The sequence below is a fragment of the Pongo pygmaeus genome, chromosome 2 (assembly GCF_028885625.2).
Source record: "Pongo pygmaeus isolate AG05252 chromosome 2, NHGRI_mPonPyg2-v2.0_pri, whole genome shotgun sequence".
NCBI lineage: Eukaryota > Metazoa > Chordata > Mammalia > Primates > Hominidae > Pongo > Pongo pygmaeus.
In genome coordinates this window covers 55199308-55211937 of record NC_085930.1, presented here as the reverse complement: position 1 = coordinate 55211937, position 12630 = coordinate 55199308, and the positions used below count along the sequence as shown (strand labels likewise).

The 12630-nt window shown below is 40.7% G+C and overlaps 1 protein-coding gene across 1 annotated transcript; it reads left to right on the top strand.

Moving 5' to 3' along the window:
- Nucleotides 1-5712: 5712 nt before the first annotated feature.
- On the top strand, nt 5713-10205 carry WDR5B (WD repeat domain 5B). Its single transcript, XM_054481089.2, has one exon. The coding sequence runs from the start codon at nt 7111-7113 to the stop codon at nt 8101-8103; it is 993 nt and encodes a 330-aa protein (XP_054337064.1). The 5' UTR covers nt 5713-7110; the 3' UTR covers nt 8104-10205.
- Nucleotides 10206-12630: the final 2425 nt, after the last annotated feature.

Genomic DNA, 12630 nt, shown 5'->3' with positions numbered 1-12630 from the left:
AACAGATTAAGTATGTATCTGCCAGGTTGGGAAATATTTTGGTCTATCTTTTCCTGTCATCAGAAGTTAAAGTAATTTAAAAAAATTATCAAAGGTCAGATGTGACTACTACAGTAAGTTGGCTATCATAAAGAATATTCCATAAAATGTTTTATCTGTCGTACAAAATTACTGGGTTTATGGCCAGACGTGGTGGCTCATGCCTGTAATCCCAGCACTTCAGGATTACAGGTTATATACAGGTTATAACAACAGATACCAGGACATCAGAATGTCTGATAAAGCAAATATTTATATGCCAATTTAAAATATCAAATTGCTACTGGACATAAAATACATCTGGAAGCTTGGGGTAAGAAGAAAGAAAAGTAATGTTGCGTTCTGTTTTCAACTAAGGGTAAACGAAGTCCCAGAGTGTTTTCCCTATGGGTCAAATTAAGGTAACATGTCTTTATTTGATCATCTGTTGTACACCAGATACCTGACTAAGGGCTTTCCTTTTTTCTCATGTAATCTTCCAAATGTTCTTTGATAATTATCACTGTATTATAGGTGACAAAGTGAAGACTTAAGAGAAATTACTTTGCCCCAAGGTTACAACACTTAGATGGCTGTCCAGGGGAGGGGAAGAGCGCTGCAAATTCTGTGTCTTGAAGAAAGCAGCGGCCACACAGTAGTTCCATGCCCAGGAACTCCCAGAACTAGACTTGGCAACCACAGCTGGGCCAGCCTTTTTTGTTAGAGCATTCTTCCTGACTCTTGCTCACCATCAGCACCCTTAAAAGGACGAAATCAGGCTTAAGTTGCTTTTAGGTTACACAGACGAGTTAGGCCCTCTCAGGCCAAACATCTTTCCTCTTCTGTGGTGCTAAAATTCTGTGTGACCACACAAGTATGGTAATAGGTTTTGTGTGTGTGTGTGTGTGTGCGCAAATGATTTTGTGTTTAGTAAAATAATGGCTAAACACATGGATCCATTCAAACGCACAAATGTGGAAGGTATTGACACAGAAGGAAAGGCTTTGAAGAATTACTGCCTCAGGAAGCAGTGCCATGGATGTGAATTTAACACAGTCTACTTTTCCTAAAGGAATATCATCCCAAGGAATGTCAAAAATTAAAATAACCTTTTAATGTACTGGTTGTTGAGTATTTCTGCTTTACCTCACGTCATTCTGACCACTCTACATCCTGCTTCAAAGTGTTCTGACACTTAGATTTGGAATGGCTCTAATGATTCTTTGTACTTGAATGTGGTCTGTCAGGCCATGGGTGAGTGCCTTGCACATAGCAGACATTCAATAAATACTAAATGAAGGAATATGCATGCATCTTTGTGATGTTAGTAAAGGGTGCTTGATAACAAAAGAAAATTCAAAGGAATTCCTTTATGCTGTTACTTGAAACCAGGATTAACATCTTAAGCAAATGTCTCAACATGTAAGTGTTTTATATGCAGTTACTTTTCAGAAGACATGATTTGACCTGAAGTTTACAAAATCAAACATTGTCATAGCAGAAGTCTGGTATTTAAAAACAAACAAAGTGTCTTAGAAAAGCTAGTGGCCGGGCGTGGTGGCTCATGCCTGTAATCCCAGCACTTTGGGAGGCCGAGGCAGGTGGATCATGAGGTTAGGAGATCGAGATCATCCTGGCTAATACGGTGAAACCTCGTCTCTACTAAAAGTACAAAAAATTAGCCGGGCGTGGTGGCGGGCGCTTGTAGTCCAGCTACTCGGGAGGCTGAGGCAGGAGAATGGTGTGAACCCAGGAGGCAGAGCTTGCAGTGGGTGGTGATCGCGCCACTGCACTCCAGCCTGGGCGACAGTGCAAGACTCCATCCAAAAAAAAAAAAAAAAAAAGCTGGTGGGTATATTTTACAGTAAAGAAAAAAATTTATTAATATCCAACCAATGTGGAAGCTGCTGGTTGCCTTAGGCTGTTAAACAGGGATTTTTCCTTTTTACATATTGTACGTATCACATAAGTGACAGATGAGTAGAAACAAAGATGATTTATTTCTTCATGACTGCTTCTCTTCTATTTTGTTGAAGAGATTCTACTGACCAAGTATTTTATTCTGAAAACAAAAAACATTTGAGGCAAAACATAGCCTTAGTTCCTGTAGACTACATTGTTTTATAAATTGTACAAAATTACTGGGTTTATGTCCGGACGTGGTGGCTCATGCCTGTAATCCCAGCACTTTGGGAAGCCAAGGCAGGCAAATCACTTGAGGTCAGGAGTTCGAGGCCAGCCTGGCAAGCATGGCGACACCCTGTCTCTACTAGAAATAAAATTAGCCATCGTGCCACACGCTTGCAATCCCAGCTACCCAAGAGGTCGAGGTAGGAGAATCGCTTGAATCCAGGAGGTGGAGGTTGCAGTGAGCCGAGACTGCACCACTGCACTCCAACCTGGCTGACAGAGCAAGACTCCGTCTCAAAAAAAAAAAAAAAAAAAAAATCACTGGGTTTACAAGTTTATTAAAGATAGCTTGAATGATTGTTGCCCCATTTCAGTTGCATTTTTAAGGAGTCATTGTTTTCTCTAATTTTAAATTAATATACAGTCATTTCTGTGATTGATTTTTGCAGAAAGTAAAATTACTCATTTAATTCTTTATTCATATCCACTTAACCTGCAGAAGGCCAATGGAGTCCACTGGGAGTCCTCAGTAAGGATCACTGCTTTACCCACCACTTGGGCCCAGCATTATTAAGATAAAATGATGGGTAAGGAGAAAACAGAAACCCAAAAGACCATAGTGGGTGGTGAGAGAACAGGACCAGGTTTGAGAGAGACCTGCGCAGGCTGAGGTGTAAACTACCAGAGTGTGGAATGTTGCAAGATTAAGTTATGATTATGAGGAGTGTCCTCTTGGGAAGTCAAAAGTAGTGTTTGCTGGGCACAGCCCAAGTTTACATTTGGAGATCAGCTAACACCTGTGAATTATTTTACTGCCCCCTTTCACTTTTAAAAATGTCCCAGTTTAGATAATGTTATGTGGCCACTCCATATTTATAAAGCCCAACTAGATTTTCATACATTGGCTAATGGTCTTAAGCAACTAGGTATATACATCATTCTATTAATGCTTGATATTGAGACTGGATTTGGTAGTCAAGAATTGCTATGAAGGAAGTTGAGACATTTCCTTAATGTGGGAACCACTCCCACGCCACGGTTTGGTCCAGCACACATACAAAAAAATTTTTTTTAATTTAAAAATTGCCCTATTTGTGGCAACACATCTGTTTAGATATTTACAATACTGAGGGGCAAGTTAAACACACCTTTAAACTATATTAAGATAAGAGACTTTCATTTCTAAGATGTCTATGGGAAATTTAAAGAAACCTAGTTGATTTCTATAGGGAGGAAACTTCCAAAGCACTTAGATGGTAAAGATTAAGGGCAGCAGAAATATAAACTGTTAATGAGACCATGTAAGAAATTTTGCTTGGCCAACCCGGGCAATGTAGTGAAACTGTCTCTACAAAGGGTTTTTTGTTGTTGTTGTTGGTTTTTTTTCTGAGATGAAGTCTCGCTCTTGTCCCTCAGGCTAGAGTGTGATGGCGCAATCTCAGCTTACTGCAACCTCTGCCTCCTGGGTTCAAGCGATTCTCCTGCCTCAGCCCCCTGAGTAGCTGGGATTACAGGCGCCTGCCACCACGCCCGGCTAATTTTTGTATTTTTAGTTGAGAAGGGGCTTCACCATGTTGGCCAGGCTGGTCTAGAACTCCTGACCTCAGGTGATCCACCCGCCTCGGCCTCCCAAAGTGCTGGGATTACAGGCGTGAGCCACCGTGCCCAGCCAACAAGGTATTTTAAAAACTAGCCGGGCATGGTGGCGGGTGCCTGTGGGAGGCTGAGGTGGGAGGATCGCCTGAGCCCTGGCAATGCTGCAGTGAGCTGAGATGGCGCCATTGCACTCCAGCCTGGGCGACAAGGGCAAAACTCCGTCTCATAAATAAATTAATAAGTAAATAAGAAACCCAAAATGCGAATCTCTTATTCTGCCACTTTGGATTTACCTACCTGTATCAGTATTCAGCAAAACTCCGTCTCATAAATGAATAAATAAGGAACCCAAAGTGCAAATCTCTATTCTGCCACTTTGGATTTACCTGTATCAGTATTCCGTGCTCCTGCACCAAAATGTCGCTGCTCCTCCCAAGCAAGTAAACTGAAAATCTTAGTTCTAATTTCCTAAGGACTACAATGTTAGGACTACATGTTAATATCAGAACATGAATGAATAAACAATAGAACATAACTAGTTATATTCATAGCCTTGATTTTGTTTGCATAAGTTCCTAATGCTATTTGTAAACAAATCCCAGACATCAAGAAATGGATTTGGTTAATAGGAATTTCTTCAGATTTTGGGAAAATCTGAAGAAAAATATCTTCTGGATCTTCCTATCAACACATCCTTTATTGTGTCCCCCCCTCTCTCTTGCTTGTGATAGCTGTGGTGGGCTAAATATATTCCAGCACTAACACCCTATCCTAGCCTTCATGTCAAGTGTTCATGATTCTTAAATTTTACTCTTCTAGTGCATACAACAGTTACTGGAAAATGCAGATTTAAATTATTTGAAACAATGACTAAACTCTGCTCCTGTGCTCCAAGGGGCTTTTAAGTTACCTTATATTGAGTTAATAAAAATGGAAATAGTTTTCAATTGGTGCAGTTTCTAAACTTCTCAGCAAAAATCACTAATCTAGGCTAACGGGAAGAGAAAAGCAGCAGCAGGGTTTAGTTAGAACTGAACTTTAAGATATGCTGAAGGAAAAAAAAGTTCTAAAAGTGTTAACAAGGGGAGGTCCATGAAGACCTTAATAGCTAAAAACAGTTGTAATTTAATGTATAGAAATAAATACTCTAAACCATTTTAGAGTCCTTCTCATTCTCAGGACTACCTCACTGTGTTTATACAGTTAATATGCACTAGCTAAGACTAAAGTATTTGTCCAATTCTTATTTAAATTTCCCCCTAGACTGGTAGGGTCTTAAAGTAATGATGTTTTAACCACAGTCGGTTTATTACAGGTGACCTAACGGTGCCTGTTGTGCCTTATAAAGGCCAAGACTTTCAATTATCCCTAATAAGTATACAATAGGAGACCCTTTGTTTCCAAGTGCTTTTAAATTCTTGACGCTGATGAGACATTTGCATCGTGACCAGCCACCAGCAAAATCTTTTAAGCCACACTTTTTCTGCTTTTCTTGGGCACTCTTTTTTTTTTTTTAATTGAGACGGAGTCTCACTCTCTTGCCCAGGCTGGAGTGCACTGGTGGAATCTCAGCTTACTGCACCCTCCACCTCCTGGTTCATGCGGTTCTCCCACCTCAGCCTCCTGAGTAGCTGGCACTACAGGCGTGCGCCATCACGCCTAGCTATTTTTGTATTTTTAGCAGTATTGGTTGCGCCATGTTGGCCAGGCTGGTCTCGAACACCTGACCTAAAGTGTCCCGCCCGACTGGGCCTCCCAAAGTGCTGGGATTACAGGCGTGAGTGCTTGGCCTCGGGCACTGTTTATTGAGCAACTACAGGTTGGAGAAACTAGTAGGGCTTCCAGTTTTTTGGTAAACCTATTGTTTAAAAGTCTGCCTGGTCATCAGATTCCAGACGTCTTGTTTCTGCCTCAGATGATAAAACTAAAATTATGGGATGTGAGATCTGGAAAATGTTTGAAAACACTGAAGGGGCACAGTAATTATGTCTTTCATTGTAACTTCAATAGCATGTATATTTTACACACTTTCATGACCATTAATCATCTCCTAAAACTGGGGGAAGCTCTCTAAAGCCTCCTTAAGAGTAACCTTACCCATCTGTTACCCTATTCTACCAACCTCTTTGTCCTTTTCTGTTTCAAGCAACTTTGAGATCCCGACTTCTCTATGGAAGCTTAAGCCGTAGATGCTAAAACAAACGTTTGCTCGTTACTCCCAGCAGAGCACCGGCTTTTAAAGGACCCCAACAGACACGTTTCTTAACCTTTACGAAACTTTTACAGGGGAAACTTAAACCAGGAATTTTACAATATGGCATAAATTCTGTCACCCGCCCCCTGTGACCCCGTCGCCACACATGCCACCAGGCTCCACACTACAACAAACAGGAGGGAGCGGAACCCATGCAAAGCAGGAGCTTCCCCCGTTTCCGGCGTCTGGGTGGATCTACGTTAGCTGCCGTTTAGGCAGCTTACGCGTCAAGTGTGGGCCTAAACCTGCAGCTAAGGTAGGCATCAGCAAATGTAGTCCTTCTCTGTGACAATTTCCAAAAAGAAATGGTTTTTGAAATAACGATCCACTGCTTCCCACACTATCCAATCAGGTCTGGGACAGACCCTGTCCAGCTAATGCACTCAACACAAAAAGGCAGTCGCTTTCACATTTGAAGGGCGGGGCGAAAAAGTCCGGAAATGAACATTGGCGACTTTTTTGCGCAGGCGCAGACGGCCGTCTCCCATTGGTCATCTCGGCTCGGTAGTGTAGGAGGGACTTCCTTTGCACATGCGCCAGGCTGCTTTTCCGGTTTTGTTGGCGATTGAAGCGGCAGTGCACATCTGCTGGTACGTGCAAAAGTAGCCTACAGGCCAGTGTCCAGTTTCGGTGGCTTCGTAGGCTTTTAGCTTCTGAAATCCGCTAAAAGCGGCGGTTCATTCATCTTCAAGTACCTAGCCTGACTGGTAGGGTTTGCTCAGCATTCTGAAACATTTCGACCTGGGGAGGGGGGCGGCGGTGAAAGAATACTTTCTGTAGAGAGTGCCCCTTGCGTCGTCCCTGCTTTGAAGGCTTTACATATTAACGGAATGCCGAACATTTGTGTCCTACTTGCTGACGGCGCGCAGGATCCTTCTAACAGTATTTCTCAAGTACTTAACAAAAAGATGAAAACCTGAAGTCCAAGCCGTACTGCTGATTCCGTCTATTTCACAGTTTAAAGACTGTCCAGAAACTTTAAGCTTTCAAAACTGTACATTTTAAAATCCAGTGCGTTTATCTTCATTTTGCTGGGCAGAAAGCCAAAGTACTGGACTGCCTGGTTCAGGGCTGAACGCCTAGTACACCTGCTAACTTGGAGCTTCAGAACTATGGCAACCAAGGAGTCAGGAGACGCCAAAGCACAGTTGGCCCTCTCCTCATCGGCCAATCAGAGCAAGGAAGTGCCTGAAAACCCAAACTATGCTCTCAAATGTACTCTCGTGGGACACACGGAAGCAGTGTCATCAGTTAAGTTTAGTCCTAATGGCGAATGGCTAGCAAGTTCTTCTGCTGATAGGCTAATCATAATTTGGGGAGCATATGATGGAAAATACGAGAGAACACTCTATGGTCATAATTTGGAAATATCGGATGTTGCTTGGTCATCAGATTCCAGTCGTCTTGTTTCTGCCTCAGATGATAAAACTCTAAAATTATGGGATATGAGATCTGGAAAATGTTTGAAAACACTGAAGGGGCACAGTAATTATGTCTTTTGTTGTAACTTCAATCCGCCATCCAACCTTATAATCTCGGGATCTTTTGATGAGACTGTGAAAATATGGGAGGTGAAAACAGGAAAGTGTCTCAAGACTTTGTCTGCTCATTCTGACCCAGTTTCTGCTGTTCATTTTAATTGTAGTGGGTCCTTGATAGTGTCAGGCAGCTATGATGGCCTCTGTAGAATCTGGGATGCTGCATCAGGTCAGTGTTTAAAAACGCTCGTTGATGATGATAACCCTCCTGTCTCTTTTGTAAAATTTTCTCCAAATGGTAAATACATTCTCACTGCAACTTTGGACAACACTCTTAAACTATGGGATTACAGCAGAGGCAGGTGCCTGAAAACATACACTGGTCATAAGAATGAGAAATATTGCATATTTGCCAATTTTTCAGTTACTGGTGGAAAGTGGATTGTGTCTGGTTCCGAGGATAACCTCGTTTACATTTGGAACCTTCAGACTAAAGAGATTGTACAGAAATTACAAGGCCATACAGATGTCGTGATCTCAGCAGCTTGTCATCCTACAGAAAACCTCATCGCATCAGCAGCATTAGAAAATGACAAAACAATTAAACTATGGATGAGTAACCACTAATCCCTTTGGAAATCAAATAGTAGAGCCAAGTTGGCCAAAAAACTTAGATATTTAAAAAGATGGTTTAATTTTGGCAGTTTGGTATTTTTAAAATTGTCTATTGTTAAATTTTGAGATTCAAACACTACATTTACAAAATGAGATAGGTGAAAAAGCACATCTAGAATTCAGAGCTTCTGACTACCAATCTTTTTTGAGAAACTTTTTATAATTTTTATAGATTTATATCTATGTCACTTTTATTACAGGGATATATTGCATAGTGGTGAAATCTGGGCTTAGTATACCCTCACCCAAATAGTATACATTGTACCTAGTAAATATTTTCCCATCTCTCACCCCACTCCCACGTTGAAGGCTCTAGTGTCTATGATTCTGCTCTCCATGTCCAGGTGTACACATTGTTTTATCTCCCACTTATGAGAACATGTGGTTTTTGACTTTCTGTATCATTACTTCACTTAATGGCCTCCAGGTCCATCCATGTTGTTGCAAAAGACAAGATTGCATTCTTTTTTTATGGCTGAGTAGTATTCCGTGGTGTGTATTGTGTGTGTATGCATATATGTGTATGTATATAAGTATATATGCCACATTTCTTTATGCAGTCATCTGGATATGTATATAAGTATATACACCACATTTTCTTTACCAGTCATCTCTTGATGGACCCTTAGGTTGGTTCCATAACTTTGCTATTACGAATAGTGCTGCGATAAACAGCACTATTATGAATAGTGCTGCGATAAACAGTGCAGGTGATTTTAAAATATAAATTTCCTTTGGGTAGATACCTACTAGTGGGATTGCTGGATCGAATGGTAGTTTTTAGTTGAAAAATCTCCATACTGTTTTCCATAGAGGTTGTACAAATGTACATTCCTCTCAACAGTGTATAAGCTGTGCCTTTACTCTGCATCTTTGCCATGACTCTTTTTGAGACAGTCTCTGTTGCCCAGGCTGGAGTGCAGTGGCACAATCTTGGCTCACTGCAACCTCTGCCTCCCGGGATCAAGCAATTCTCATGTCTCAACATCCCAGGCAGCTAGGATTACAGGCGTGCCACCATGCCTGGCTAATGTTTGTATTTTTAGTAGAGACAGGGTTTCACCATGTTCGAGGCTGGTCTTGAACTCCTGGCCTCAAGTGATCCACCTGCCTCGGCCTTCCAAAGTGCTGGGATTACAGGCATGAGCCACTGTACCCAGCCATTTTTTGACTTTTTAATAATAGCCATTCTAACTGGTTTAAGTGAGTATCTTATTGTGGTTATATTTTGTATTCCTCTGATGATTAGTGATGTTGAGCATTTTTTTGTGTTTGTTGGCCACTTGTATTTCTTTGAAAACTGACTTCTAATCTTGAGACCTATTATTAATTTCATTTGTCGATCACTGGACAATTTTCCATTCCTCTCAGTGACTATCCTAGAGGATCAGTGTATTTGAGACATATTTAGAAGTAAAGTTGACAGGACAGGATGATTGATTAAAAGAGGGGAGCAAGGGAATTTGGAATAATTCCAGGGTTTCTGGTTTGGGAGATAAGATGAACAAGTGCATAAGCCTGGGATGGTGGTGGAGGACTGGAGAGACATGCCAGATGCTACCTACACACTTTTGGTAATATTCTGTGTGATGGGATATGAAATGGTCCATAGAATAAAAACCGGAAAAATACGCCAAGGTTAGGTTCATTCTAAGAGTCTAAAAATTTTAAAAACCAAAACAACATTATAAATGGTGTTTCTCAAGGACCTTTCACTACCTTTTTAGATTGTGCTTGTGATTTTCAGGCAAGCTAAATGTCTGATGAAGACTGCTCTTCTTTGTTCTGTGTCTGACCTACTAATTCCTGCCCATGCTTCAAACTCAGTTCAGAAATCACTGAAGGAACCATCCACTGCCGGCCTGCCTGCAACCACAGCTGACAGCTGAGTTAGGTTTTCCTGTTCCTATTATTTACCAGTTTGTACTGAAATGCTTTCATGGGCTGTGTTTCCAGATTATGAGTTCTGTGGAATCAGGAAGTATGTCTCTGTATTCTTGTATTCTTTGGCTTTTTTGTGTAGTAAAGGGACTCAAGTAATGTTTGACAGTGAAGGATACAATTTCATTCCTTGCCTGCTTTGATAAATTTTAGTAATAAATTCCCAAAACTATCATGTTGATTAAAAATAAAAAGTAACCATAACCTCACACATTAACTTTATTCAAACAGCACTTACAGGAAATGTAAAGTAGAAAAAGATTTCTGCCCACTTTACCTATGGAGACATGATAAACACGCAAAAAAAACTAGAAATTAAGCAAAAAGTAGCACAATAATTTAACTGAAAGCAACAAGGGCAAAACTGTCTTTTGTAGTTTATGGTACCTTAGAGTAGTGCTCATTAAATTTCGTTTGCTTGATAAATTCTGAGGAATATGAGATATCAGAGTTACTAGTAGGGTATGAGTGCTATAAGGGTATTGGGAGAAGTAGGATTAGTTAGGGGCAGGTCTTGAATTCTGGCCAAGAAACTGATATTTAACCCATAAAGAGATAGTCACTATATGTTATCAAATAGGAGAATGACACAAATGAGAAATGACTGTTAATTCCTGATGCATAGTAACAGTTGTGAGCTTTAGTTTAATGTAATATTTGTAATAAAAACGTTTGGCCAGGCACCATGGCTCATGCCTGTAATCCCAGCACTTTGGGAGGCCGAGGGAGGCGGATCACCTGAGGTCAGGAGTTTGAGACCAGCCTGGCCAACATGGTGAAACCCCCGTCTTTATGAAAAATACAAAAATTAGCCAGGTGTGGTGGTGCACACCTATAATGCCAGTTACTGAGGAGGCTGAGGCACGAGAATTGCTTGAACCCGGGAGACGGAGGTTGCAGTGAGCTGAGATCATGCCCTGCCCTCTAGCCTGGGCGACAGAGCAAGACTGTCTCTAAAAAAAAAAAAGGTTTCATTAAACTTAAGCTCATAAATGTTACTACATTTATAATGTAAATCTCCAAGATACAACACATTTTTGTTGTACTGCTCTATGAAGAGGATTACTTATTTTTAAAAGAAGTTCCGCATTAAAATTTATCCATATTTAAAACATTGGTGTAGGTGTCCCAAAAGAAGAAAAACTAATCTTCTAAAATGTACAAGAAACTATGCTTTTTGAAAATAAATTTGCAAGTGGTAACTTGATACCTACAAAGAAGCTAAGGCCAAATTAAAATAAAGTATATAGACAGACATCATAAACATCCTCAGATAGATTAGCAAGCTGTAGTAGTATGTTACATTTTACTGGGTATTTTATTTGGGAAGAAAGTGCCCAAACAGCTGCATGTATTTTTAATCTCTCTTATAACTCTCTGAGAACCAGCATGTTGGCATGGCTGTATATAGTAGTCACCCCTTACCCTCTGGGGATATATTCCAAGACCCCCCAGTAGATGCCTGAAACTGTGGATAGTAACCAACCCTGCATATACTATGTTTTTCGTATACATACACACCTATGATACCGTTTATTTTATAAATTAGGCACAGCACAATGCACTTTGAGGCAATTATTAAATAAGAGTTACCCAAACACTAGCACTGATTCCACGACAGCTGATCTGGTAACAGAGACGGCTAGCACATACGGTGTGAATACACCAGACAGAGGGATGATTCACATCCCAGGTAGATGGAACAGACTGGCAAGAGATTTCATCATGCTACACTGAATGGTATGTAATCTATAACTTATGCATTGTTATAGGAATTTTCTATTTAATATTTTCAGACCTCAGGTAACTGAAACCACAGAAAGCAAAGCCGTGGATACGAGGCGACTACTATGACTTGTCATCCATGAATAATTAAAAAGCATGTGAGAATCAATGTTTAAAATAGAAACCTGTATTCATACCTAAATATGAGACAACTCGATATCCCAAAGTCAAACTGTAAATGAGATATATATGAGGTGCAAATACTTCTCTTTTAACAGTAATAATCCATGAGATTTTTGTAAATGAGAAATTTAGTTTCTCAGGTGGTAGGAAAACCGCCAGTTGAGAATTCTAAGGCATGAAGCTAAGAGGTGACTTGTGTTGACCCCAAGCAACTCCATGATGCTGGGATTTCTAAGTCCTTAGAAATTCCTGGCTGGACCTTGTCAGAATGTTTAAAAAACTGTTCTCTTAAAAGCCTCCATCTGCCAGCATGTTCAAAGATTATAGAATGTGGTCTGGCTGCTCCTCAGGGCTCGCTCTATTAGGGGGCAGCCTCCCCACCAGTACACCAGGGCATTTGAGAAGGCTGGCCCTCCAAGCTGCACCTAGGCCATATACTCAACTGGCCTTCCTTATCTCTTCAAAATGAGTTTGCCTGTGGAGAGGTTACTTTGATAATGGGAAGAGAAGTAAGATATGGTACCCGCTTCTCTAAAGAGTTGGTATTCAAGTCGAAATAAATTGTTTCATTTTTCTCCAAAAGGCTGAGAGGCTACACTTTACTTGGATCAAAACAATAAAACACAGTCA